This window comes from Mustela lutreola, chromosome 15, assembly GCF_030435805.1.
Source record: "Mustela lutreola isolate mMusLut2 chromosome 15, mMusLut2.pri, whole genome shotgun sequence".
In the NCBI taxonomy this organism is placed as follows: domain Eukaryota; kingdom Metazoa; phylum Chordata; class Mammalia; order Carnivora; family Mustelidae; genus Mustela; species Mustela lutreola.
In genome coordinates, this window is record NC_081304.1 from 11,302,364 (window position 1) to 11,330,061 (window position 27,698).

A 27,698-nucleotide genomic window follows, 5' to 3' on the forward strand; every position below is an offset into this window, starting at 1 on the left:
CTCATTGCCACGGGTGTCTAGCCCATTCTGTGAGGCAAATTCCAACAGAGTCTGCGTGAAATGCGTAAGTCTAGCCACTTTGACAAGATCTTTATTTTTTTCACACTTGGGAGCATGAGGACCGAGGGTTTCTTATTTTAGCTTAGATGTCCACCTCAGTTAAGCAAGTCATTTCATGCCTACATGCCCAGCTGCATGTAGCTAATGTCCTTCGTGGTTACCCGCCCCCGAGGGTGAAGGCTGTGCACGGTGATGCCCTCCCTACTTGGATGGGCTCCTGGTTGCACGCGTGGGGCTATGGATCCCTCTCCCTGGGGAGGAGCCTGGGGAGTCATCAATGATCCTTGCTCACAAGGATCGAGACACAGGGAGCGAGAGGGTTGTCAATGGCCGCAAAAATGACAGACAACCAGAGTGGTGTTGAGGAGGTGTCCTCAGAAGGCAGTCCCTGAGATTTCTGTCCCTGTTCTGCAGCGAACGCTCACCAGGCTGGTGACCTTGAGGCAACTCCACACAGGCCCCTAACTCGGGTGGGTCTCCTCCCCTATGAAATGGGGCCAGCGGTGGGCCTGCCTCATTGGTAATCGGGTAGTTGTGACGAGAAATGAGCCAGGGCTTGGGGAGTGCCCGGCCCAGAGCAAGAGCCTCCTTGTGCTCGCTGTGGACCACCGTATGCGAGAGCACCAGAGGGAGCGAAGGGTGCTGGCGACAGGTGTGAGGGGCTGCTGAGGGGCTGGCTCTCGGGAGCCACAGGGCAAGGGCGCAGCGGCCTGAGTTTGGATCAGGCTGATCACCTCCTTATTGCCTGTCAATGGGCTCGCAAGTCTTCTTTTAAATTTTATTTTATTTATTTATTTGAGAGAAAGAGAGAATGAGAGGGCATGAGAAGGGGGAGGGTCGGAGGGAGAAGCAGACTCCCCGCCCAGCAGGGAGCCCGATGTGGGACTCGATCCCAGGACTCCAGGATCATGACCTGAGCTGAAGGCAGTCGCTCAACCCACTGAGCCACCCAGGCGCCCCTGGGCTCGCAAGTCTTTGTGGGAGCTTGTTTCCTTGTCCGGCCAGATCTGTAGAAGGAGTTTAGCACTCAGCCAGGTTTCAGAATCGAGGACGGAATGGAGAAGCATTACCTTTCTCTAGCCTATTAGCAGTCCCCGCCTCCAGTGCCAGCTCCCGAGCGCGGGAAAGGGGCTTCCTTAGGGGAACGCCTTTTGGACTTGCTCTCAGGAACCATGGAGCCAAGAACCACTCCGTGTGGCTGGTGGTTTCTGTTGGCTCCATTGGCTGTACCTGCCTGTGGCCACTTCTGTTAGAGCTGCCAAAACAGATGACCGCAAACTGGGTGGCTTAAAACACCAGAAATGTATTTTCTTCCTTTCCAGGAGGCCAGAAGTGCAAAGTCAAAGTGTAGGCAAGGTCATGTTCTCTCCTAAGGCTCGGGGGGGTGTTGGGGGGGGGGGCACTCATTTGCTGCCACTTCCAGCTTCTGGTAATTCCAGGTCCCTTCACTGTGATCACTGCCCCTGTGGTCACGTCGCCACCTCCTCTTCTCTGTATCTCTTCGTCTGTGTGTCCGTCTTATCAGGACACTGGGATGATAGGCAGGCAATCCAGGATCATCGTCCCCTTCCCGGATCCCCAACTGAATCACATCTGCAAGTCCCTTTGGTCATAGAGGGAAAAGTACACAGATTCCAGCATTAGGATCTGGGTCTCCTTGCGGGGAGCCATTGCTCAGCCTACTGCAGGAGCCGTCCTAGAGAATATAGAATAAGCTCTTGCTTCCACCCTTGTGAGCGCAACTCAGGTAACTGGGAAATTAAGCAGCTGTTGTGCAGAATTCTTCACCACCCTCCTTCCCCACCAGCATGAGGCATACAGAGCCCTGTGATAATGGAGTCTCAAAAATCATAGTAATAATAACGCACATAAATAACAATGAATTTAGTTAATCTTCACTAAAATCACATAAAGGTGGGTACATTTGCCATCCCTGCTTTTCAGATGGAGGGAGGCACAGAGAGGTCAGGTAACTTGCCACAGGTCACACACAGCTGTGAGTGGTAGAGCCAGGACTCAGGACCCGGGACCTGCCTCTCCAGTCCCCTCTCTCTGGATCTGCAAACTCATTCTTAATGGACAGACACAGCAGCATCACCACTCATCTCCTACCCCTAAAAATCAAGCTCTGATCCACAAGCTAATGGAAGCAGATACTTTTTCCAAGCTGGAGGACAGCCTCCAGGGGTGAGTGCTTGTCTGTCTTGGGAAGAAAAACGAGGAAATGAAGAGCACTTGGGGACGTCACCTTGGGGTCTGAGGCTCCCGACCACTATTATTGCATCACAGTTCCCGTAGGCTTCCCTTGGCCTCGAGGGCACAGAGATGAACAGACCAGGAGGAGGATGAGTAGAAAGGGAAGAAATGGGAAATGTCCTCTTCGAACCCATGGGACCCAGTGGTGGGGAGACATCAGTCAGCAGCCCATGACCTGTGTACAGCTTTGGACGGTGAGTCCAGCAGTCTGCCGAAGGCTGGTCATTCTACATAATTCTATGGTGAGCACAGGCCGCCAGCAGGAGCTCAAAGCTTGGGTCTCAGGAATAAAGTCCATTCGAATGGTGAACAGAAAAGGCCATTTCCAAAAGCCCACGCCCTTCTCGGCCTCAGCCACTTCGGCTTGATGCCATTGTTCTGACATTTTCACACTCAGCTCCCAGCCAAGGGGATCCAGAAGGTCCAGTTAGATAAAGCCCCCTAAAGACTGCCCTAAGATAATGTGCTTGAAAAGTGACGTGCTAGGTGCTAAGTAATTATTTCTGGGTTGTGATTTGCATACTGGCCTGTCCAGGGAAGATATACCAGGATGCTGATAAAGCGTCAGCCCAGGCTCCCCGACTTCCCCTGTGGGTGCTAGTTGCCATAGGGTGTGGAGGAAAGCCAGATAGGGAGGGAGCCAGGTCCCAGTCAAGACGTATTTCGAGGTAAATAGGGCATCTCAGAAGAAAGGGCTCTAAATCCTCAAGACACTCTTAATTCGTTGATATCTCTTCTCATTTTAAACAAACAGCCACTCTTCATGTCTAATGTTATATTCGTAATTTTGTACTCTTTTTCTTAAAAAATGGTCCTCTAAATATGTAAATGTCAGGCCCCACTAAACTTGGATCCTTCTTGGTCACCGGAGATACAGAACAATCCAAAGAAGTGTTTTCCCGGGGATGCCTGGGTGGCTCAGTGGTTTAAGCCTCTGCCTTCAGCTCAGGTCATGATCTCGGGGTCCTGGGATCGAGCCCCACGTCGGGCTCTATGCTCAGCGGGGAGCCTGCTTCCCCCTCTCTCTCTGCCTGCCTCTCTGCCTACTTGTGATCTCTCTCTGTCTATCAAATAAATGAATAAAAATCTTTAGAAAAAAAAAAAAAGAAGAAGCGTTTTCCAAACTCATTACCACCACAATAAACAACTCTGAATAAATGTTCTTTCTAAGGCCAGTGTCAAGGATAAGAATACTGAAACAGACATATGGACCAAGCAGGTGCACAGATTTAAATGGAAAGCCAAGCCCCATCGAGGCTCACTCTAATGCTTTTTAAATTTTCTTCCTCACGGAATGCTTTTGGAAATTCATAAAATGAGGAGAACCAGCCTTCTGAGTTCCGTTCTAACCGAGAGCAAAATCCAGTGCAATTCCCGTGTTCAAGAAATCCCCCTACCAAGTTTTGATCCTAGTGTTTTGGAGACGGCGTCTTTGCAGCAGGAAACTTGTTCAGACGTCTTGGAATCATTATTTATAGAGCATTTACTGTGTGCACAGCACTTTGCCAAATACTGAGGCGGAAGCAAAAGAAATCCAAGGCAGATCCTTCCCCTTGAGAAACGTAAAGCTTCTTAGTTGGGAAGAAAATAATGTGACTCTGATATGTGACTCCTGCTCAGTCTCTCTTCTTTTTTTTTTTTTTTAAAGATTTTATTTATTTATTTGACAGAGAGAGATCACAAGTAGGCAGAGAGGCAGGCAGAGAGAGAGAGAGGGAAGCAGGCTCCCTGCCGAGCAGAGAGTCCGATGGGGGACTTGATCCCAGGACCCTGAGATCATGACCTGAGCCGAAGGCAGCGGCTTAACCCACTGAGCCACCCAGGCACCCTTGGTCTCTCTTCTGAGGCTGGAGCAAAGGGACCACTACCCTGAGTTTCCAACAGAGAGGGGTTTTTTTGTTTTTGTTTTTTTTATTATTATTTATTTGACAGAGAGAAATCACAAGCAGGCAGAGAGGCAGGTAGAGAGAGGAGGAAGCAGGCTCCATGCTGAGCAGAGAGTCCGATGCGGGGCTCGATCCCAGGACCCTGAGATCATGACCTAAGCCGAAGGCAGCAGCTTAACCCACTGAGCCACCCAGGTGCCCCCCAACAGAGAGGGTTTTGTCTGGGGGCCTGACACCCCATTCCCACCTCCCTCCCTCCGTTCAGGATCTGGGTGCAGGTGGCCAGGGCTCCACGAACGCTCGAATACCATCCACCCTAGCATAGGCGATGGGACAGGGAGGGAACCTTGTTATGCCTCTGCACCTGGTACAGCACCTTCTAGAATTGCTCAGGAAGGAACAGCTCCAGGAAATGAACAGGGATTCAAGTCGTTAGAAAATAATTAATGGACTATCACCAAATTCCTCTGCAGGGGACCTCCATACCTCCATGTGAGCTTTCACGGCGGAGGGAGTGTCATTTCTCATAACAGCTTCATAACCACCAAATTTAGCCCAAATATAAATTCGGTGGTGCACAAATGAAATAGCTATGCTTGAGAGGGCTTGGCATCGTTGTACTGCTTCTGGAAGGGATTCTGTGTCCAGATGCCAAGGGGAGACTTATTTCAGCAGAAAGAACGGAGGTTATCTCCCCAGATCAGCTCAGTCTGTCCTGATGCAGGAGAAGCAGGAAATTCCAAAGATGACACAGTGATGGAGAAGGAAGGAGGGTAGGTAGAATGGCTGGAGATTTTAATGTTCTGGCAAACATGTGATATCCAAAAAGAAGCATACAGAGCAGCTTCCCTTGAATAAGCTTGTGATTTCTGTTAACTGCCTTTCCAGAAAAATACAGTAAGTCGTTCCTTTTAGAGCTGTGCACCCACTCCGTGTGAGCTGCGGAGTACTTCCACTCACTCCACAAAGATCTCTTAAGCCCCTCTTACATGCCAAATGCTCAGGATCCAGTGTCAAGAAGAAAACAGAAAAAGACTCTACCGCTGTAGTGCTTGGGTCTGATAAGCAGAAACAAGTGTGAAATTGTAAGACTGACATGAACGAAGGAGAAGATATTCTGCAATGGAACACAGAGGTAGTGACGTGGGACCTGACGTGGGTCAATGCTGACCTTCAAGGAAGGGAAGGCTTGAGCTGGAGTCCAGAGGAGAAGGATTTGGGAAAAGAGGGAATGAACGAGTGCCCCGGACAGAGGAGATAGCATGTTCCAAGTCCCTGTGGCGGGACGGATCCGTACCCTCGTGGTTGGAGTAGAGAAGCATGGCTGTCGACCAATGGCATCCGATAAAAATTCCCACGGTGTTGAAAATGTTCTATGATCTGTGCTGTCCACAGAAGTAGCCACTAGTGACGTGTGGCTACCGAGCAGTTGAAATGTAGCCAGGGAACCACGTTTAATTTTATTTCATTTTAGTTAATTTAAATCAAAATAGTCTCCTGTGGCTCGTAGCTATCCCATGCGCCAACACAGGCTGGCAGCAACGGTAAAGAAGCTTATCAAACAGCAGTAGGGAAACACGGAATGCTTCTGGGCAGGAGGCTGACGGCATCAGCTTGCATTCTGAAAAACAATCATTTTGATTTCAAGAGCTATTGGCTTTTTTTTTCTTTTTAATTATTAAGAATTCAGGATTCTTTGCTAACTACAACCATGAAACAGGAAGCCATGAGGCCCCTGAGTGGCTCAGTTGGTTAAGTGTCTGACTCTTGATTTCGGCTCAGGTCATGCATGATCTCAGGGTCATGAGATCGAGCCCCGCATTGGGCTCCATGCCAGCCGCAGAGTCTGCTTGGGATTCTCTCTCTCTTTCTCTCTTTCTCTCTCTCTCTCTCTCTCTCCTTCTCCCCTGCCCCTCCCCTGTTCTCTCATTCTCTCTCAATAAATAAATAAAATCTATAAAAAGAAAAAGTAAGCCATGATACTCAGGAATGACAGAAATGCCCCATTCTAAGTAATGGGTTTTATGAGCACATTTATTATAGTGAGACCATAAGAAATGCTTACCTTCCACATTTAAAAAAACACATGTCAGCATTTTGCGCCAAGTCTGTATGACTTAGTGATGGAGTGGACATTGTGGAGAGGGGGAGGGAAATTTCTAGAATGTTTCCAAGGATTCTGGCTCATCCAGATGGACAGCGGTGTAATCCACTGGGCTGGGCCCCTTCCAGCTTCGCCTCCAGCCTCCAGCTTCTGCATGCTTTGCTACCAGCCTCACCCTTAGGAGGGGCCAGAAGTCCCTGAGAGTTTTACTCTTTGCATTAGGTAGAAAAAAAAAAAAAAAATAGCTCCCGAAAGATATCCACACCAAATCCCTAGAATCTTTGAATGCTACCTTATTTGGAAAACAGATCTTTGCAAAGATGTGATTAAGTTAAGGATTCTGAGATGAGGAGCTAATCCTGGATTATCTGAATGGAGCCAACATGCTGTCACAAGTGTCCTTGGAAGAGAGAAGAGGAGGAGGCCACGTGACCACAGAGACTGGTGTGATGTAGTCACAGGCCAAGGAGCGCCTGGAGCCACCAACAGCTGGAAGAGACCCGAAGGCTTCATCCCTTGAGCCTTCAGAAGAAGTGCAAGCAACCCTGCCAAATTTTTTTTTTTTTTTTAAGATTTACTTTAGAGAGAAAAAGAGGGAAGCCAGGGGACGGTCAAGGGAGAGGGAGAAAGAGAACCTCTAGCAAACTTACCCCCCAACGGAGATTGAAACCCGATGCGGGGCTTGATCTCAGGACCCTGAGATCATGACCTGAGCCGACATCAAGAGTTGGCCCCTGCCAGGCACCCGCTGCGCCGATATTTTGATTTTGGACTTCTGGCCTCCAGAATATGGAAGAATACCTTTCTGTTGTTTTCAGCAACCCAGTTTGTGGTGCTTTGTTCTGGCTGCCTCATGACCCCACAAGCTCTTGCCCTGGGAAGAGCGGAGCCAGTGACTGACCCGGGTAAGAGCACAAAAGCCTGGCTCCCTCGCCTCGCACTGTAGGACAAACTTCCAGAATGTAACAAGCTGCAGAGCCCACGCCAGTCTCCCAAAGGATCAGACAGATGGAGGGGACTTCCCCTAAAGTCACCCCTTTTTTTGGCTTCTTCCTCCCCCATCCTGCTTCCCACACACCTTCCCCTGCTTCTCCAGGGAGCGTCTCCTTAGCCCATTGTCCTCTCGGAAACCCAAAGCCCAGGGTCAGCTTCTCCCTGACAGGCAGCCCTTGGGGGTAGAAACCACAGCAGAGGCCCCGGGCTGGAGGGAAAAGCGCGAGCTTGGTTTGAACTTGTTGACTGCAGATGCTTTTAAAACCAGCCTTGGCAAGCGACACCCCGCAGACCCGAACTGGCCTGTGGCCACCTGTTTTCACCGATAGACTAAGTACTGGAATGCAGCTTCCCCCATTCATCTCTGCCTTGTCCGAGGCTCCTTTCACGCTACAGTGGCAGAGCTGTATAGTCGAGACAGAGACGGCACGGCCTGCCAAGCCCAAGATATCTGCTGTCTGGTCCTTTATAGAAATACACAGCTGGATGTAGAGGCCAGCAGCTCAAAGGGCTGGAGGTAAGAATTGGGGAGCCCTCGGCATATGAGTAGCAAGTAAACCTACGGGTGTGGGGAGGCTCAAAGGTGAGGCTAGAGGGAGAGAACCAGAACAGAGCCTTCTGGGATTCTAGCACTTCATGGTGGATCAAGGAAGCCTGAGTGGGAACCAGACCAAGAGACCAGAAAGGTCGGAGAAAACCCAGAGAGCTCCCTAAAGTTCCAAACACCAGGAAAACATCATTTATGCCACCCACTCATTTTTATGTCTTGGGATATCGAATTTCTTCTGGAGAATCAGCCTTTTGAAGTATCCATCAAAAGACATGTGCTCTCTCCAGGACTTTCAAAATGATCTTGCATTTAATTCTTCGGAAGGGCCGCCCGAGTGGCTCTGTTGGTTAAGCGTCCGACTCTTGATTTCAGCTCAGGTTATGACCTTGGGGTCCTGGGATTGAGCTCTGAGCATGATGTTGGCTTGAGATTTTCTCTGTCTCCTCTGCCCTTTTCCCTGCTCTCTCTCTCTCTCTCACACACACACACATAAATAAATAAATTATAAAACATTGTTTGGAAGTTAGTTTGGCCCAATGCAGCTAAAAACAGAGAGAGATCCCCATATGCTGGGTCTTAGTTGTGAAGGATGCTGTGATGTTTAAACTCAGGAGGAGATGACCCATCCTCACTCAACTTTCTTTTCTTTTTTTTTTTCTCCTCGCTCACCCTTCTGCTAGTTACCCTCTCTAACTCCTGGATGTCAATGCCCCACTCCTATGGGGTTCCCTTAGTTAGAAAGTTTTCTTTGTGGACAGTTGGGGTAAAATAATCTAGGAAAGACCAGATTCGTTTCGAATTAGAGACCATCGAATCGCTGAAAAATTTTGCAGCATGTTAATACCAGAAATATACTCAAGTCATAGCACGTGTTGGTGGTAGCTGAGAGCTTCTGACTTCTTTCAATAATAAACGTGAAGTGTCCTCCATGGGCAAGGGGCCACGTTGGGCTTTGGAAGGGATGCAACAATAAACAAGACATTGCCCCGATCCGCGATGTGCTAGAAGGAATGAGAAATGTGTCTAAATCGCCATTACCCAGAAAATGGCAAGCGCAGCAGAAGAAACGGGAGTTGAGTGGAAATTTGTGGGCATGAGAAAGAGAGATCATATCCGGTGGTTGGACTGGAAAAGCTTCAAAGAGGAAGTTCCGTGGGGGGTTGGCCCAGAAGGCTGGGAAGGATTCAGTAAAGACCTAGAGGAGGATTTTGTAGGGAGACACACACTTGGAGCTGTGTTTTACTGTCCGTCTGTCAGGGCGCCCCAGAGGGCAGAGGGAGAGACAGAGTGACGAGTATCAGGGGAGAGAGAGGACATCCCAGGGTCTAGGTAAGAGGTTCGAGGGCTGCGCTGGCGCGGGCAGCAGGAAGAAAATGGAAATTTTAGAGGGTGTGGAGGTAACATTATAGGTTTTGGAAATGAATTGGAGGGGAAAAGAGTCAGAAGCCTGGGCTTTGCCACTGGTAAATTTGAGGACGAATAGCTTGCTCTTTGCTTTTGGAGAATAAGCAAGGGCCTCAAATTTCCCTTCTGATGTCACCCTGGCTTCTCCACTGCAACGGCCAAAAGAAAGTATTATTTGCATTTGCATGGCCTGGTGCCAAAATTATCCCAGAAGCACTTGACCCCAACCCACGGGGTCTCTGTAAACATAATCGAGGCATCTATGCCTTTTGGCAGGGCCAAGGTGGTGAATTCTATTTCTTCTATTTCCTACAGACGAGGAACTTTAGGCGTCGGGAAGGTTTTTCAGATCTGAAGCCATGGGGTCAGTGACTGGGAGCGTGGGGCGTTCACCCAAGCGCTGAGAACCTTCCAGATCCTCCTTGAGCCCTCTGAGTCACAGCTGTCTCCCTTCCTTGCCTCACGCACCCTCAGCACCTGGCTAATGAATGCCACGCCCACACCGCCCCCCGCCCCGGGGTGGCTGTGCCCTCAGGATCTCAGAACGAACAGGGGAGGTTGGCACCCTCCACATGCTGCTGTCTGCCCACCTGCTAGCAAGCAAAGGCGGATCCAGGCTCCCACTGAGCTGGATGTTCCAAGGCCAGACCTGCCAGAACACTCAGAAGGCAGAACACAGCGTATCGCCTTAATACCTCCAAGGTGCATTGGCTGGGGTTCCATTTGTACCCCAAGACTGCAAACTAACAAAGGAATTCTGAGGTCCCGTGGATGGTCCCTGACCTCAAAGATGGGTGAGAGCATGCCCCTGGCGCTATCTAATACAATAGATGACCTAGAGGTCCTTCCATTGCGCAAAGGACGTTCCAAGGACTCCGCTCTGGCTTGCAAAGCCACTGTTTCTGCTTACCCACTACAGCTGTATTTTTGAAATCCTACTCTCCTGATCTCCAGTCTTTATAAACAGTAATAATAATAATTTAGAAAAGCAACCATTCTTTGATGACTTCTCTGTGGCTGGATGGTACTACACTTCATTCTTACAACACAGTGAGGCTCAATGTCAGCATGCCCATTTTCCACCATAGGTAAACTGAGGCTCAGAAGGCTTAAACTACATTTTTTTTTTTGAAGGCCATGCCCTGTTCTCAGTCTTCTCATTTGTGAATTGGGGATGAGAATAGGTATCTCATGCACTGGTCATAGGCTCACGGGAGGTCCTGTAGGTATAGCCCGGTCCTCAAGGTGACTCACTCTGCAGGTAAGAGGCAGGACCAGGTCTTCGGGACACAGAAGTCTGTGTCTTTTTCTATTGTCACGCTGCAGATTAGCTGCTGGTCTGCCTCACTGCGCTGATGTCTGAGTGACCCCGTCATCTCACTCTAGCAGGGAGAGAACTTTCCCTTTGTCAGTATTACCCGGCAGAACAGGCCTCGTGTTTTGCTCTTGTGTTTAGTGTTTATTTGGGAAAGTCAAGGAAATGTTCACTCTGGAGATGGGGGCATTGGAGATGGTGCTTGAAGGAGTTCTGTGGCTGAAGGTTTCTGTCCCAGCGGGCTGCAAGTCTGGGAAGCATCGTTAGGAAGAGATTTAAGGTTATGGAGAAAACAACCAACCGGGCAAGCCAAGAACGGAGTCTGGAAATGAAGCAAGGGTTTAACTAGGCATTGAGTAACAAAGGCACTGAGAAAGGCATTTATCAGGTCATCCACATATAAGATGGAACTGGGGAAGCAGTTTTGTTTACAGTTTAAAAAAATAAAAATGTCCCTAATGACTGTGGGCATCGGGAATGAATTCCAGAGTCCCGACTGGAACCTGGAGGTGAGGTGACCAGGCTCGATCCCTCTGTAGTGTGTGCAGGTGACATACAGGGGACCTGACCCCATCTCCCAAAGCCAGAGCAAGCATACGATACATAGGAGCAGGATCTGCGGCTTTCAAAGGGCAAGTGTTGGAAACCCAACCCACCCCCTCGAGAGGAAGGGGACTTGTCCCGATGAGATGATCCAAACATGGCGGCTGTACCCAGGCCCTCAAACTAGAGAGAGAGAGAGAGAGAGAGAGATGTATACACACACACATACACATACATATAGCTTTTTAACAACACTGTGGTATTTTTCTTAAGATTTTACTTATTTATTCCAGAGAGATCGCAAACACAGGCAGGGGGGGAGTTGCAGAAGGAGTGGGAGAAGCAGACTCCTCACTGAGCAAGGAGCCCGATATGGGACTCGATCCCAGGACCCCGGGATCATGACCTGAGCTGAAGGTAGACGCTTCAGCAAATGAGCCACCCAGGGACCCCCAACATAGCGGTATCTACCTTTGCCCTATTGAACTGCTCTTTTAGAAAACTACTTTTTTTTTTTTTTTTAAGTATTGCCAACAGGAAAGAAAGCGGGTAAATTCTGTGTTCAGCACTTTTATACTTTTAAACCCTGGTAGGTCACTTCTGCCAATTGCCATGGTGTCAAAGCTCCCACCAGGGCCAACCCTGAGCTCCCCGTCCAAGCCAGCTCCAACACGCCCTGCTGGTTGTCCCCAAGGAACGAAGGGCGCTCAAAGTTTCTAACCAGAAATAAATTAGTCTTGACAGCTCTATCGTAACCATAAAAAATAAAATAAAATAAAAGCCGGTAAAGGGTACCTGATACCTTTCTCTCCCCTCCCCACCCTTTCCCCAAGGTTGTCACGCTGGCTCCGGCAAGGGCAGAACAGCTAGCCAGAGAGCCATGTGTCCCCCGCCTCACGGTAAACGCATATGCCTTGAAGAGCAATTTGCCCTCATCCAGAAGCGACACTCAATTTGCCACATGTGTCTTTTTCCTTTGGATGCTGTATCCCAGACGGCCACGGTGGCTGGAATTCATCAGCTCAGAGCGCCACTTAAGAGAACCTCCCCCGCCCCCCCGCCAAGCCCTTCTGCCAAAAGCCAGCTCGGCCCCAACATCTCTTTCTCCTCCTAACTTGCTTTGGGCGCTGCTCTAGTGCAGGGGGACTGGCTTAGCTCGGGACTGTGCCATCTTTCCACCAGACTCCCCAGAGAGGTTAGCCGTCCCTTAGCTTTAACCTCAAAGTAGGCTTGGGAACGAGAGCCTGGCCCGACTCGCTGTTAAAGTAAAAATAAATGTTAATAACGTAAGGAAAAGTTGGCAGGGGCCGTACAGACCTGGTCAACAAGTTGTCCTTTCCTCGGATTTTCATAGAAGCAGTTCAACAGTGTGTCATTTGAAAGAATGATGCCGGGAGCTCAAATCTTCCCCCCACCCCTAGCTGGATGGCTGCAGTGGGCTCGCTGACTTGTGAGAGGGAAGTCTCCGCCATCCGTCTCTCTTCTGCTCTTGGAGACCGAAGACTTAAGAGAGAGTTCCCTAGCCTAGCCTTGTCGCCTCTTTGCGCAGACTTCCTCAGAGCCGTGTGTGTCTTAATATGTCCCTGCATTGAGTCAGATCACATCTGAGTGTGCCTTAACCGCACAGGGACAGGAACATGAATGGGTGGCTATTTTGTTGTTGTTCCAGATTTACGGGGGTACAACTGACAACAGCTGTCTGTTTGCAAGGTGTACAACTCAATATCTTGACACACTTAACATTTTGATTGATTGCGAAATAATTTACCACCATCAAGCTAATTAACAATTAACAAGCTAAATAACATATCCATCACTTTACGGAGTTACTGCGCGTGTACAGAGAACACTAAAAATCGACTCTTACATCTTTCAAGCATATAATACCGTATTGTTAATTGTAGTGACACTACTGTACGTTAGATCTCCAGAAAGCATTCATGCTGTGTAATGGAAACTTTGTACCCTTTGACCAATGAATGGCTCCCCATCTCCCCTTCCTCTCAGCCCCCACCCTGGCAACCATCATCCTACTCTCTGCTGCTCTGACCTGGACTGTTTTAGATTCCATCTGTGAGTGAGATCATACTGGGTCTGTCTTTCTGTGTCTGGCTTATTGCACTTAGCATAACGTCCTCCAGGTTCATTCACAACGTTGCCAATGGCAGGATTCTCTTCTTTGTTAAGGCTGAATAATATTCCTTTGTATATATACCACGTTTCCTTTATCCACTCATCCATTGGGAGACACCTAAGTAAGTCCCTTCCGCGTCTGTTGGGAATAATACTGCAATGATCGAGGGAATGTAGGAATCTCGTCACGAATCTCGTCACGATACTGGTTTATACTGGTTTCGTTTCCTTGTGTATACGCAGCTGATACAGGATGTTTTTAGATTTAAGCCAGCGTGCTTTAAAAAGGAAGATTCTACATTCTGACCAAGATCTGGATTTCTAGCGTCTCTTGAACACTCAGAATAAATGATTTCCCAGGAAACGTAAGTTTCTTGACAACACAGAGTTTGTTTTGTACACAGCCCTAGCTCCAGGATGGAGATCAGCGTCTAGCAGTCAACAAATATTTGACGAATGAATAAATGAATGAGCACTGACAAGGCATGACTACTGTTAGCTGAAACTTAATAGCAGCTGTCCCCTTTAGATGGGGCATCTGTTCTCCCTCGCATGTTAAGTAAGTGTTCTCTACAGATGAGTTAAGGGTGGAAAAACAGGCTCATCTTTTTATGGCCTGAATACTTGTGAGTCTTCCTTTCCTCCTGCTCCCACCACCAAATTCATATGTCAAAAGCCTAACCTCTGAATGCCGTGGTGTTTAGAGGTGGGGTCTTTGGAAAATAATTAGGTTTAGATAAGGTCAGGAGGGTAGGGATCCATGATGAGATTAGTATTCTTATCAGAAAAGCAAGAGAGCTGCTTCTGTCTCCACGTAAGGATGTAAGGACGCTGTGAGAAGGTGGCCATCCACAAGCCAGGAAGTAAACCCTCATCTAGAACCAAATCACACCTTGATCTTGGACCTCCCAGTCCACACAACTGCAAGAAATCAATGTCTGTTGTTTAAGCCACCGGATCTGTAGTATTTTGTTCTGGCAGCCTGAGAAGACTACTACCAAGTACTTCTCTTAAGCCCCAGAGAAGCTGATTAAAGAGAGAATGGGGAGACGCCTGGGTGGCTCAGTGGGTTACAGCCTCTGCCTTCAGCTCGGGTCGTGATCTCAGGGTCCTGGGATCGAGTCCCGCATCGGGCTCTCTGCTCAGCGGGGAGCCTGCTTCCTCCTCTCTCTCTGCCTGCCTCTCTGCCTGCTTGTGATCTCTGTCTGTCAAATAAAAAAAAGAGAGAGAGAGAGAATGGAAGTACGCAGCCCTGCCTGACAGCAATGAATCTCATCAAATTCCATACGTGGGCAGAAATGTGTTCCGGTCAGAAACCTCAGCAATGGATAGTTGCCTTGCTGTCCCAGCCCTTCTCTCTCCTGACCCCCTGGACTGAGTTGAGGAAAGTCTTCTGGAGTGGACCTTCCTGGTGATTACCAGCAAAGCTTGTGGGTGAGCAAGTGTTCCCTCAAGATTCCTATGTAGAGTGGGCCTGAAACCAGCAATACTAGCATCCTTATAAGAAGAGGGAGAGACACCCCCAGGAAAGGCCACGTGAGGAGACAAGAAAGAAGACAGCTGTCTGTCAGCCCGAGAGGAAGGTCCCAGAAGAAACCAAACCCGGCCACACTTGATCTTGGACCATCAGCCTCCAGGAGGGTGAGAAAATCAATGGCTGGTGTTGAAGCTCCCCGGGGAAGTGGTGTTTGGTTTGGGCGTCCTGAGCCGACGGAGACAATAGATCGGGAGTCTTTATCCGTTAGCAATGTGGACACAGTGCCGAAAATACACAAGAGCTTTTAAAGGGCTCCAAGACCTGAACAAAGAAAATGTATTGGCTCGAAAACGAAAACTCCAAAATCAGAAGGAATTCATATCTAATTAAACATTTACAAAACAATGAGTCAACATTGACTCGGTGGTATTATGAGATACTTTATGCTTAGCAGAATTCAAAATGATAGATTCAGAATTCAAAAATTATAGCAAAAAAAACACCTCAGTCCCATCACAGACCTCAGAGGTCCAGTACCAGTTTGAGAAACACAGATGGGTAGGAACACCCACCCATTCCCTCCCCCCACAAGCCCACCTGCCCTACAGTCAGCTTTACCTCGCCAGATGACATCACGCGCGCTTGCTCTGCCTTCCAGCTGGAGGCCTCCATGTTTCTGTTCAATCGCCTACTTACCGCACCTGCCTCTCTGATCCTCACGTACATCGGTCCCCTGCCAGCCTCTCCCGGCGCTCCTACCATCCCCCGCCCAGGAGTACCCTGGTACACCCCATTCAGTTGAAACACCACCCATTCTTTAGGATCCAGCTGAAGCCCACCTTCCTCTACGGTTGTCTTCGTCTGACCACTTCATTGTGTAGGCATTGTTGCCATCTCCAAAATGTTGGGGTGTTTTCGTCTGAATGACCTATCTAGCCATCAACTACAACCGCCTTGTATTTTCCTCTGATGATTTCAGAGACCTACAACTTGTCTCCCAAACTAGACTCTTAGCCTCTATACAGCCCTGGTGTTGCTTTCTTCTTTGTACCCCAGCAGAAAAGGCTCTTGAGCAGGACACACAGTAAATGGCTAATGGATTCTTCTTTTCCTATATGACTTACTGTTTAATCTACTTGGCTCCCAGCACTACTGAAGGGATCCTCACCCTCCAACCACTTCCTTCTCACCAGGTACCTTTCTGTCCCCCAACTCCTCACTCTGTAGGTCAGAAAAGAGTGGGAAGTATAAGCATACAGACCCTTTCATGGAGAAGTGCACAAAGAGACCCAGATGCCAGATTATATGAGGTCCCTAATTTTACTCTTAACCATCTGCCCTTTCCTTCTGATGAATTGGTCATGGTTTGTAGTTAGATATTTATGTATTTGTGGATGGCATTGTGCATCTACGTGCCTGTTGTACTCACTAGATTATAAGCCCTTTGAGGGCAAGGAAGACATGTACCTGTTTTGCCCCCAATAGTATCCTAAGCTCAGCATAAAGCCAGGTGCATAGGTGCTGACTACTGCTGTTGAATGAATGAAAGAATGAATAGAGAGTCCAGACAAGGGGCGCTGGCAAGCCTTGGCACTTCTCATAGCCCCAGTGGAAACAAAACAAAACTCTCCCTGCTCTTTCAGACGACACAAGATGTACAAAGAGCAGCTCAACATCACCTCCAATGACGCTCCCCTGCAGCTCCGACTCGAGGCCAGCTGGGTCCAGTTCCACCTGGGGATCAGCCGCCACGGGCTGTACTCCCGGTCCAGTCCTGTCGTCAGCCAACTCCTCAAGGACATGATGCACTTTCCCACCATCAGTGCTGGTGAGATGCACTGGGTCAGGCGGGATGCACTAACTTTCTCCCAGAGAGGCTGCATAAACCATCTCAGACTGGGCTCTAGGGTGAAATATTAAAGGGTTGGCTCTGACGTGTGGTAAGACTGTAAGAAGAAAAACAGACCCTGATATTTTTGCCTTTGAATGAGATCTTATCACTCTAATCTCATCACCACCGCATCAGAGAGCCAGAAGAAAGCGTTTCTGTACACATTAAGAATGGTGGTTGCTACCATTTACTGTGAGCTTCTCAGGAACTTGGCAACTCTCTTTTATACAATCACAATATGACATAGATGTTATCATGGCCATTTTATAGGTGGGGAAACTGAGGCTCAGAGAGATTAAGCAACCTGGCCAGAGACCCAGTGGTGGTACTGGGATTCAAACAGTCCTACCGTGCCACGTCTGTGTTCTCAAGCACTCCAAAACAGCCTAGTCACTAACAAGGACCAGATTAGCCTCGATCACACACCAGGAGTTGCTGGAGCATCTACTGAAGGGCTAGAGGGCATGGGGCCTGGGATGGAGCAGGGTGGAGGCTGTAGCCAGCTGGGGCCCCCAGCCATCCCCTGTTGAATGGATAAGGGCCCCAGGCTGCCTCACCATCTCCCCTTCTGTGGTCTAACCAGAGTTAAGGGTGCTGTGTGGTGAGCTCTCTCCTAGGAGCAAGACTGGACGTTCTCACTCCCTTCTCTTCCTTTACAGATTATAGTCAGGACGAGAAGGCCTTGCTTGGGGCATGTGACTGCACCCAGAGTAAGTGACCCAACCCTGCCTCTGTCCAGCCCCTCCACCACCACAGCCCCGTAAACCCCAGGACCTGGCAGCAACATGAGAAACTCGCCGTTCACTCTGTGGTGGTCCTGGTTAGAAGCTGAAGGAGCTTGAGTCTCTCTGCCCAGTCTCTAAGAACTCGACATTTCTCTCCACCCATCCACCCACATAGCCACCCACACAGAAGAAAAGGCATTCAGGAGGGGCTATTCCTAGGGTCCTGCTGGAGAGCATGTGGTCCCCTTCGTCATCAGCATCATCGGGGAGCTTATTAGAAATGAAAAATCTCAGTCCCCACTCTGATGTTCCAAATCAGAACCTGGATTTTAACCAAATCCTCAAGGAGTTGGAGGATATTTGTAGATTTCAGAAGCAGATGCCCTGGGCAGCAGTTCCCAAGCTGGCCACATTCTAGAATTACCTGGAGATCTTTAGAAAGTACTGAGGACTGTCTCCACCTCAGGAGGTCTTGGCTCAATGGGTCCAGGCATCAGAATTTTAAAGCCCTCCAGGTGAGTCCAATGCAGCCGAAGTGGAGACCCACTGGGGTAACTAGAATAGAATCAGAAAGACAGGCAGGAGATAGAGCAGCTCCCAGGGTGCCATGAGTCAGGTTCAGTTGTGCCTGGAAACGGAGCTCCCCAGCCCCCAGAGTGGCCAGGCCACCCACTGGCAAGTCACCGCCCGTGATGAGTAACTTCCTCCATTTACTTCAACACACTGATCACACATAGAAATTCCAGTATGTGCCATGATGGTAAGGCTTCAAGAAGAGCGTTTGTAGGGCCCGGGGCTTCCCTTTGCTTTGGCTTAGCACCTGCCCACCATTTGCCGTGTTACAGAACACAAAGGTGAGTAAGGTGTTGTCCCAACCCACGAGGGGCTCACAGCAAGGCCAGGACGGGGCAAAGCGAGCGAAGCAGCCAGAATGCAAAGTATCAGGAGGCAGGGCCGAGAGCCGGGTGAGGAAGGGGCGCCACGGGTGTGTCAGTCCCCAAACCCTGTCCCGGCCCAGGTGTGCGGTCGGAACTAGAGAGAGATGCAGATAAACGGGTCCAATGCCACGTAACAGGTGGCAGAATCAGAATCCACAGGGGTCCCTGGGAAGCACAGAGGGGACGACATCAGTTCTTCTTAGGAAAACATCGTTTAGGGTTTTCAGTGAGGGTCTGTCTCGGGAAACCTACAGCATTTACCCTCTTCCCGTAAGAACGACTTTGGGATTGTCTTGAGCCCCTCCCTGGACACGTTCTCCATGTCCTGACACACTAGAATTTACCCTGCAGGTTTCGAAAGCAAATGCTGGTCTTCAGGATCTTACCACATAAGAACAAAAAGAAGAAACCAATTGGGTTTTTTTTTTTTTTTTGAAGGACCAAAAGGTCGCATCCCTGAGGTTAGGCTCAGAGACAGTGTTCACTCTCCGTTCTCCCCCCTCACAGTTGTGAAACCCAGCGGGGTCCACCTCAAGCTGGTCCTCAGGTTCTCAGACTTCGGGAAGGCCATGTTCAAACCCATGAGGTAAGTGACCGCCTTCCTCACCTCCGCGTCCAGCTGCAGCAGCCGTGAGGGAATCGGAACAAAAATCCGTGAATGTGGGCAGGCTGGGAAGGGGATCTCCTCCTATATTCGGGCATAAAAACAATAACAAATCTGCACATTCACCCATTCACCACCCCTCACCAGATCCGGGGGCTGTATTCTCTGAGGAACATCTTATCTGGCCCCTTAGGATGGCAGTGGTTTTTATTAAAACTTAGAGCTAATTATACGGCAGGGAGCTTTACTGTCATTGTTCAGATGTGGGCAGGAAAACCACTCACACTGGCCATGGTTTATGTGCGGGAGAGGCCCGGGAGTGCCGGCCCCTCCTCTGTCTCTACCTCGTCACCGAAAAACAACCCGTCACCTACAAACAACCTGTCCAAACCAACTGGTTTTCTTCCTGGATAGAATGCAAAAATTTCCAGCATTGGGTCACAGAAGCCCTTTTGTCTATCCTGGGGCCATAACACAAACTTTAATCTGCATTTGTATAAAATTTCGTCCAAAGCCAAACAGCATCATTTTAAAAAACGTATTTCTTGGAAAAGCGTGCATTTTTTTTTTCTATACGTCATTTAAAGTAAAAACAAAAACAAAAACAAAAAACCAAATGTGTCCCTTATTAAAAAGGGAAAGTACAAGTTTATCTTTGGAGAACATAAACTATGGCCATAATTAAAGATCGTATTTTTCATATCATCTATGGACTAGAGACCCTGAGAAATGCATCAGCCCTTGTCGAAGCCTGAGAAGCCCTGATGTAAAAATGATTTTCAAATTTGAAGTGCCATCTAGGTGGGCCATACAGAAACGGGGAAATGATGTTTTAGAAAATTCTCAAAGGTGCCGGAGAGACGGTGGATCCTGATGGATGGAATCCAGGGGTTCAAATGTGTGGGTGGGGCCCCATGGACACGCTCCTTGCTGCCCCGGCGCCGGGCGGCGACGCTGGTGAGGAGAAGAGGGGCACACCGGCACACGGAGGCCTGTCCTTCCAAGGTGGCCGCACCTTTTAAAAACAGGACACCTGCTTTGGCAGCGCCTCGCCGTGGTTTCCAGGACGTGCGTGTGTTTTTTGGCAAAGTGCACGTCACTGTTTCAACCGCTGGAGCTGTTTCCTGCTTTGGGCAACATTACGCATATTTGCACATTTGAGTTGCTTCTGCAGGCCTCACGCTGCCCCCCAGGGCCGATCTCTCTTGCACGGGTGTTCACAGCAAGGCAAGTGAAGCTTGGGGCCAGAGGCCACGCTGCCCTGAAGAATTGGGAGGCACCTTTCTGAACATTCATACCTACCAGCCCCGTCGCCCTCCGGCAGACCTGGTGCTTTTCAGGAATCCATTAGCGATTTTCTTTTTTTTTTTTTTTTTTTTTTTTTTAAAGATTTTATTAATTTATTTGACAGAGAGAAAGATCACAAGTAGGCGGAGAGTCAGGCAGAGAGAGAGAGGAGGAAGCAGGCTCCCGCCGAGCAAAGAGCCCGATGCGGGGCTCGATCCCAGGACACTGAGATCATGACCTGAGCCGAAGGCAGCGGCTTAATCCACTGAGCCACCCAGGCGCCCCATTAGCGATTTTCTAATCACTATCCTCTGAACCAGCCTCCCTCAAGCCTCCGGCTGGGCTCATTCTCGGGACCCAGCCGGAGGCTTCTCCAAAGGGACAGGCTTATTTTTTCACCCCGTCACCCTAAGACCTGGACCATTTCTGGTCTTCAAATGTCAGCTGTATTAAACTGCATCCCTAGGACGCTTTTCCTTCTAGAAAGGCCCGCCTCCTCCTCCACCTCTAACTCTGGATGTCTGGGTCTCTGCCCCTTTGGTTGGCCAGAAAGTGCCTCTCTTCTGTCTACACCTGCCCATGAATGTCTGTGTATTTTCCCAACTAACCTACCTTTTAGAAGCATCAGCCGCGGTCCCCGAAAGTGGCTCAGATAGGAGATGTGGTCCGGGGAGCGTCTGCAGGACCGGGTCTTGCGGGAACCCCGAGGATCTTCTCCCAGCCGTGGGAGCCACGGGCCGTCCCTGGCAGGTCGTTCCATCAGGCAACATGGACACTGAAAGCACGAAAAGCTGTTTCCCTCTCCCTCCAGTCATGCTTCTCAGCCCTCCACTCAGGCTCCCACCGAGTCTGGGTCCAGGGCGTGAGTCCTCCCTTCCTTCCAGACAGCAGCGAGATGAAGAGACACCCGCCGACTTCTTCTACTTCATCGACTTTCAGAGACACAATGCCGAGATCGCAGCTTTCCACCTGGACAGGTAGGGTCGGGCCCCAGGGACATGGCTTTGACCGCGAGGGCCGACGGCCCAACGGGCGCCGGGCAGGACCTCAGGCGGGACCTCCCTGGTGTTTCTTCCTTCCCGCATCCTGTCTTCCTCACGAACCTCAGTGATGCCTTTGAATTCAACACATCTCCCGTTCAACCCCATGTTTGAAGAACACAAGGCCTCTCATGTAGTGAAAAGAATGACGCAGAAGAAAGCTAACCACCCTGCCAGGCTGCTCAGGCTGCCACCTTGGACCTGACCCTGCCCTCTGCTCTAGTTTCCTGATTGTTAACAGGGAGAAGGCTTTCACTCCCATAGACCCCCTTTCTCCCAGAGGTGAAAGCACATTCCTCAACTTCCTCCCCTCCCATTTGCCCGTCGTGGCTCCTCCCGGTGTGTTCTAAGGACCGGCAGCCAGGGCCCCACACCAGGAACTTTTCAGAAATCCAGAAGCTCGGGCTCACCCTGGCCGGTCTGAATCAGAGCCTGCATGGGAAGGAGATCCCAGCTCACTTGCACGCCCAGTGATGTATGAAGAGCTCTGACCTAGAACATAGTGTGGACTGTAGGAAGGCTTATCCAGGAGGCTTGCTGGAATCGGGATTCCTTTGCCACCCCTTCTCCCAGCCCCTTAGACACAGGTTTGCCCTGGGCACCGTCAGCTCGGTACTGCAGGGCGCCCTGAGCTGGGGGTGGTCAGGAATGCCCAACCATTCCTAAGGGGCGACCATCCAACCCCCTCAACGATCCCCCGACGTGAACAGGGCTCTCTCTCCTTCAGGATTCTGGACTTCCGGCGAGTGCCACCCACAGTGGGGAGGCTAGTCAATGTCACCAAGGAAATCCTAGAGGTCACCAAGAATGAAATCCTGCAGAGTGTTTTCTTCGTGTCTCCAGGTAGAGTACTGGCCCGAGCGACGTTCTGGGTGTAGGAGGGTCGGCCCCTGTGGCCACCGATGCATTCCCAGGGGTCTGAGCACCTGCCAGCCCTCCTTGGGGTGGGTCTATGCTGCATCAGACTCTCCCACCCTGGGAAAGGGTCACGGGTGAGATGCCGCATAGCCTGTGTGGGCGTGGACAAGGCCGGCCCGCCCTGGATTCAGATGTCACCCATGCGAGCACAGCATTCTCATCATCTGGATGGGAGGCTGGGGCCCACACTTCCTCTGCTCGGAGACATTTGAAAACTTGGCACCCAGGATGCTCAGTTTAAGAGCACTAGCAAGCCGCGGTATCTGGGAGGGCAATACTGTCTTGTCCTTGCTGCTTGTGCCCGAGCTCTGAGTTGAGGCCTTCCCCACCCTCCTGGAGGACTTTCCCGGGGTGTGGGGTGGGGACAGGAACACGGCATTGCTGCTTCCTTCTCTTATTCCTTCTCTCTCTCTTTTCCCATGCCCTCCAGCCAGCAACGTGTGTTTCTTTGCCAAGTGCCCGTACATGTGCAAGACCGAATACGCCGTGTGCGGCAACCCCCACCTGCTGGAGGGCTCCCTCTCCGCGTTCCTGCCGTCCCTCAACCTGGCCCCCAGGCTGTCTGTGCCCAACCCCTGGATCCGATCCTACTCGCTGGCAGGGAAAGAGGAGTGAGTTGGCCCCCTGGCCACGATGCCACGCCCACGTCCCAGCCGCCTGGTCCCCGAGAGGAGCTGCACCCCAGCACCGAGGCCTTGCCGCCAGCCTGGCTCGTGGACCCCTAAGCCCCAAGCATTTCCTGATCTCACACCAATCCTAGGGCCAGCGGTGTCTGTTCTCCCCCTTTGGCTCATGCATTCAGTTACAAACAGCCTCCTACGTGCTGGGGGTACGGAGACCAGGGACAGAGGCTTTCCCCAGCCTAGGGGGACGGTCAGACGAGCAGGCCCATCACGAAAACACGGTGTCACACTTGCTGTCATACAGGACGCAGTGGGAGGCCCGCAGGAGGGACACCTGCTCCTCCTGAGTAAACCCTGGGAAGCCCAGGCCCCCGAGTTGGGATCAGGGAGGCGGGGTTTCGGGGGGGCGGTGCAGGGAGGCATGAGGAGGGCCCCCAACACCTTGCCATCTTGGCTTTTCCAGCCCCAGGACTTCTTCTCCCCCTCAGGTGGGAGGTCAATCCACTCTACTGTGACACCGTGAAGCAGATCTACCCATACAACAGCAGCAACCGCCTCCTCAACATCATCGACATGGCCATCTTCGACTTCCTGATAGGTAGGTCCCCACGCTCAGGCGGCTTGGCAGCAGCGGCCTCGGCTGTGGGGCTGGGATTCACCATGACCTTGGGCCATGAGCTCGAGCCTGGACCATGAAGCCTGTGCAACCTTGCACGGCCCACAGCCTCGGAAGTGGTGGGGGTTCCCGGGGACAGAGGTTAACACGCTCCCCTCTTTAGAGAGGACCTCAGAAGGCGGGCACGTGGTGGGAAACCCGTCCACATGAGGGACTGTCTGCTCGCTTAGCTCCCCTCTCCCGCTGCACCGTCACTAATAACCGTGGGAAACGGCGTGGGGTCCTGGGTTCAGACTCCCAACTCAACTGCGGACCGGCCTCCGGGCCCGGGGAGGATGGAGAGGTCAGACGCACCTGCCCTCCTTTGCAGGAAATATGGACCGGCACCATTACGAGATGTTCACCAAATTCGGGGATGATGGGTTCCTCATTCACCTTGACAATGCCAGAGGGTAAGTGTCGCAACACCGCTGTCCCCTGCCGTGGCCCAGGTGTGGCTGTTCGAGGCCAACCGGAAGCCCCCGAGGACGAGGCCCTTCCCTGCTCACGTACCCAGCTGCCCTGCCCTCCCCGTCCCATTCCCTTTTTCCCAGATCTCTGCCAAGGAACGGTGGATTTTCCTGAGTCTGCTAGTCAGTTTCCCACATTTTCACTCTCTGGCTCAGTCCTGAACGAAGGATGCTTGGTAGTAGCCTCTTTGCACAGAGGCCTTGGGGGAGCTGATTGAGGACAAGGGGCTGACCCCTGGCATTTTATGCCCGGCTGTGAGTCAGAACAAGGCTGAGGTAGAGGAGAGAGGAAACCATTCAGAGTAAGGTGTGTGGGGGCGAGGGGATTACCCTGAAAGCCCGTCTCCCCTTCCAGGTTTGGACGACACTCCCAGGACGAACTCTCCATCCTGTCGCCGCTGTCCCAGTGCTGCAGGTGAGCTCCCAGTGCCAGGGCAGGTGGCAACTGTGCCCTTCATCCCACTTGCAACTAGGCTCCGGAGGTCCTCGAGTTCATTGGTCTAGGACCCCAGGGGGTAGGGGCACAGGCATGACCTCCTTCCTTGTCCACCTACAGAATTTTCCCCAGCAACATCTCCCTCTTCCATCTGGCCACACAGGATGAATGAGGACCTCATCTTGTAAACCCTTCAGTCGCTAACTTTTATCTCAAGCCCACCCAGAGAAGGGCTCACCCTTGCAGAGGCTGATCATCTCCCACACGACTCATCAGAGCTCTGCTTCGCTCAGCACTCAGAGCAGCTCGTAAATACCATTTGTTCACCCTCCAAGTAAAATTCTGATTAGAGTCCCATAAACCAGAGGCGTCTGGCAGGCTCAGTTCGTACAGCAGGCGACTCTTGACTACAGGTCATGGGTTCAAGCCCCATGCTGGGTACAGAGATCCCTGAAAAATAAAAACCTTAGGGGTGCCCGGGGGGCAGAGCCAGTTCAATGTCTGACTCTTGGTTTTGGCTCAGATCGTGATCTCGGATTTGAGGGATCGAGTCCCACGTTGGGCTCAGCACACAGTCTGCTTAAGACTCTCTCTCTCTCCCTCTGCCCCGCCCCCCCCTAAAATAAACAAATCTTTAAAAAAATAAAAATAAAATCTTTAATGAGCGCCTGGGTGGCTCAGTGGGTTAAGCCGCTGCCTTCGGCTCAGGTCATGATCTCGGGGTCCTGGGATCGAGCCCGGCATCGGGCTCTCTGCTCAGCAGGGAGCCTGCTTCCCTTTCTCTCTCTCTCTGCCTACTTGCGATCTCTGTCAAATAAATAAAATCTTTAAAAAAAAATAAAAATCTTTAAAAAGCCCTATAAACTCATGTCAGATTGAAAGGAAGTACTTGGACTTAGTGTGGCCTCTCTACTCTAGAGAATGTCTAACCCACTCCCACACCTCTCTGGTGAATGGGTCCGCGGGCTCAGGTGCGGTTTCCAGAGCTAACTGGAAATACGGGATGTACGCCTAGCAAAACCGCCTCATTCATTTCCAGCTGGAAAAGTCTGAGCAAAGCATGTTCTTTATCTGCTTCTTTGGTTCATTTAAACGTGCCTCCCTCCAGCGCCCCCTGCTACAAGTAGGCTAGGCAGTGGTTGTTGATGACAAGTCGGACACTTAAGCTGCTTACAGATCTGAGTGCAAGTCAGACTCTCAAAAAGAAATCAAGATCCTATAAAGTCGAGATTGGCTCCACCCCATCTCCATCCCTCTAAGAGTCTGACACAGGGAAATATAAAACTGGCAAGAACCAACTTGGGCTGAGGGTACCTATGGCTTTTGAGATGGCAAACCTCTTCATCATTTCGCCTACGAGAAAATTCTCTCGGTGGCTTTAAATCTCCTTCAAATGCCGTTAACTGTCATTTATTTCCTTTCTCTGGTTTTCAATAACATGTGCTTGAGGAGACACTGGGGGAGGCGGCTTCCAGAACATCAGCTACGGCAGCTGTTTGTGGGGAAAGAAGTTCAGGCAAGCTTTTCTGTTCACATTTACTCACTTGCCTCCTATGGCTCTGTCCTTCCAGGATAAAAAAGAAAACGCTTTTGCACCTGCAGCTGCTGGCCCAGGCCGAATACAGACTCAGTGACGTGATGCGGGAGTCTTTGCTAGAAGACCAGCTCAGCCCCGTCCTCGCAGAGCCCCACCTCCTGGCCCTGGACCGGAGACTCCAAATCATCCTGCAGACAGTGGAGGGGTGCGTGGAGGCCCACGGAGAGCAGAATGTCATAGCCACTGACCCAGCACAACAGTCCGCCCCAGACTCTAGCCAGGCTAACTTGACAAGCTAGGGGCGGGATGAAGCCAGACCTCAGGAACTACCCCGGAGCCAACCATGGACTTGGGTGCGGACCACTGCTTCCTCACAGCCCCAGGAGGGGCTGGGTCTAGAGCTCTGGAAGAGGTCGGGCACTGGGATGATTCCACAAGAGCAAGAGGGCTGCGCTGAACTTCCTTCCTTGGTGCGCGGCTTCTCTAGTGGACCTTCTTGGCTCCCTCTTTCCCAGAAAGTCCTGTTTCATCAACGCCACAGACCATGCCGAGTCCACTGGGAAATCTGGGTAAGAGTCGGGCTTGGAAGGTTTGGAAGCCTTGTCCCAGGAAAGAGTAGAACAAATAAAGTTAAAGGACATCATGGACACCTAGCTGACCTCCAGATCCTTACTGTGTCTACAAGGATAATTTTTCTTTTCTTTTCTTTTTTTATTGTTTACAAGGATAATTTCTGACCCAGATAAAACACTTGGCATCTCAGGAGCAGACCAAAAAAAAAAAAAAAAAAAAATCTAAATATGGTAGCTTTCAAACTGGTCCGAAGTAGACTTCACCCTTTCTATTTCTGCCCCAGTCACTGTGGCCCAGCTGAATACAGGAATCCCTTGACCAGTCCAAAAGTAATTTCTTGGAAACATTGTTGCAAGGGGTAAAAATAACAGAGGAATTTGCTCAGAATATCTGAAAAGGGATGTTTTCAATCTGAAGAATATTTAAACACCAACCAAAACAACAACTATGTCAGATTTAGCCTCCAGCAAGGAGAGAAAGAATTGTACCGGAAGGAAAACCAGTAGTCTTGAAGGGGAACAGCAGAATGGGCCCAGCAGGTGCATGAGCCTGGACTCGGGCAGGAGAAAAGCCAGGGCCTCCCACTGCCCACCTACCACAATCCTCTCTCCCATAAGGTCCTGGAACGGTCACCCCCCTGCCCCCAAAAGCAGCAGGAGGCTCTCTGAAGAGGCCTGACACTCTAGATGTCCCTCCCCTCAGTGGCTTTATCAAAAAAGGACTCAATCAAGTTGACCTTTTTTTTTTTTTTAATATTTTATTTATTTGAGAGTGAACAAAAGAGAGCACGAGTTGGGCCAGAGGGAGAGAGAGCAGACTCCCCACTGAGTAGGGAGCCCAATGGGGGCCTTGATCCCAGGGATCATGACCTGAGCCGAAGGCAGATGCTTCACCAACTTAGCCAGCCAGGCGCCCTTCAAGTTGACTTTTGAAGCCTCCCTTAAAAACGGACACATCAGGGATCCCACCCCCTCCGCCTTCTCCCTACTGACCTGCCAACATCTGAGAGAACTGTCACAGCAGGCTCTGTTTCTTATCCCGTAATTCATGTCTGAAAACCCAAATGATAGGAATGTATTCATACTATGGAGTGACTTGTCAGTCAATCAACCAGTAAAAACAGTTGCTTTCAGCACATCCACTTCCCCATTAAAGGCCAGTAGCTCAAATTCTAGAAGTGTGAGGCAGGGGGCTGCAGGTCAGGGAGCAGAGAGGTCATCTGCTGAAAAGTGACATGAGTCTTTCTGACCCAGCCGGTACCCCACATCCCTGGTGCATTA

General features: G+C 50.6%; 1 protein-coding gene across 1 annotated transcript in view; it reads left to right on the forward strand.

Annotated features, from left to right (window-relative positions):
* The window catches only part of FAM20A (FAM20A golgi associated secretory pathway pseudokinase), a 47,621-nt gene extending 21,127 nt beyond the window's left edge, over nucleotides 1–26,494 (forward strand). Inside the window, exons 2-11 of the mRNA XM_059148223.1 lie at nucleotides 16,365–16,549; nucleotides 17,272–17,322; nucleotides 18,783–18,861; nucleotides 21,051–21,143; nucleotides 21,934–22,049; nucleotides 22,555–22,735; nucleotides 23,236–23,345; nucleotides 23,734–23,815; nucleotides 24,228–24,287; nucleotides 25,880–26,494. Coding sequence (XP_059004206.1) covers nucleotides 16,365–16,549; nucleotides 17,272–17,322; nucleotides 18,783–18,861; nucleotides 21,051–21,143; nucleotides 21,934–22,049; nucleotides 22,555–22,735; nucleotides 23,236–23,345; nucleotides 23,734–23,815; nucleotides 24,228–24,287; nucleotides 25,880–26,144 — 1,222 coding nt within the window. The 3' untranslated portion in view covers nucleotides 26,145–26,494. The remainder of the gene's footprint in view (nucleotides 1–16,364; nucleotides 16,550–17,271; nucleotides 17,323–18,782; nucleotides 18,862–21,050; nucleotides 21,144–21,933; nucleotides 22,050–22,554; nucleotides 22,736–23,235; nucleotides 23,346–23,733; nucleotides 23,816–24,227; nucleotides 24,288–25,879) is intronic.
* Nucleotides 26,495–27,698: the final 1,204 nt, after the last annotated feature.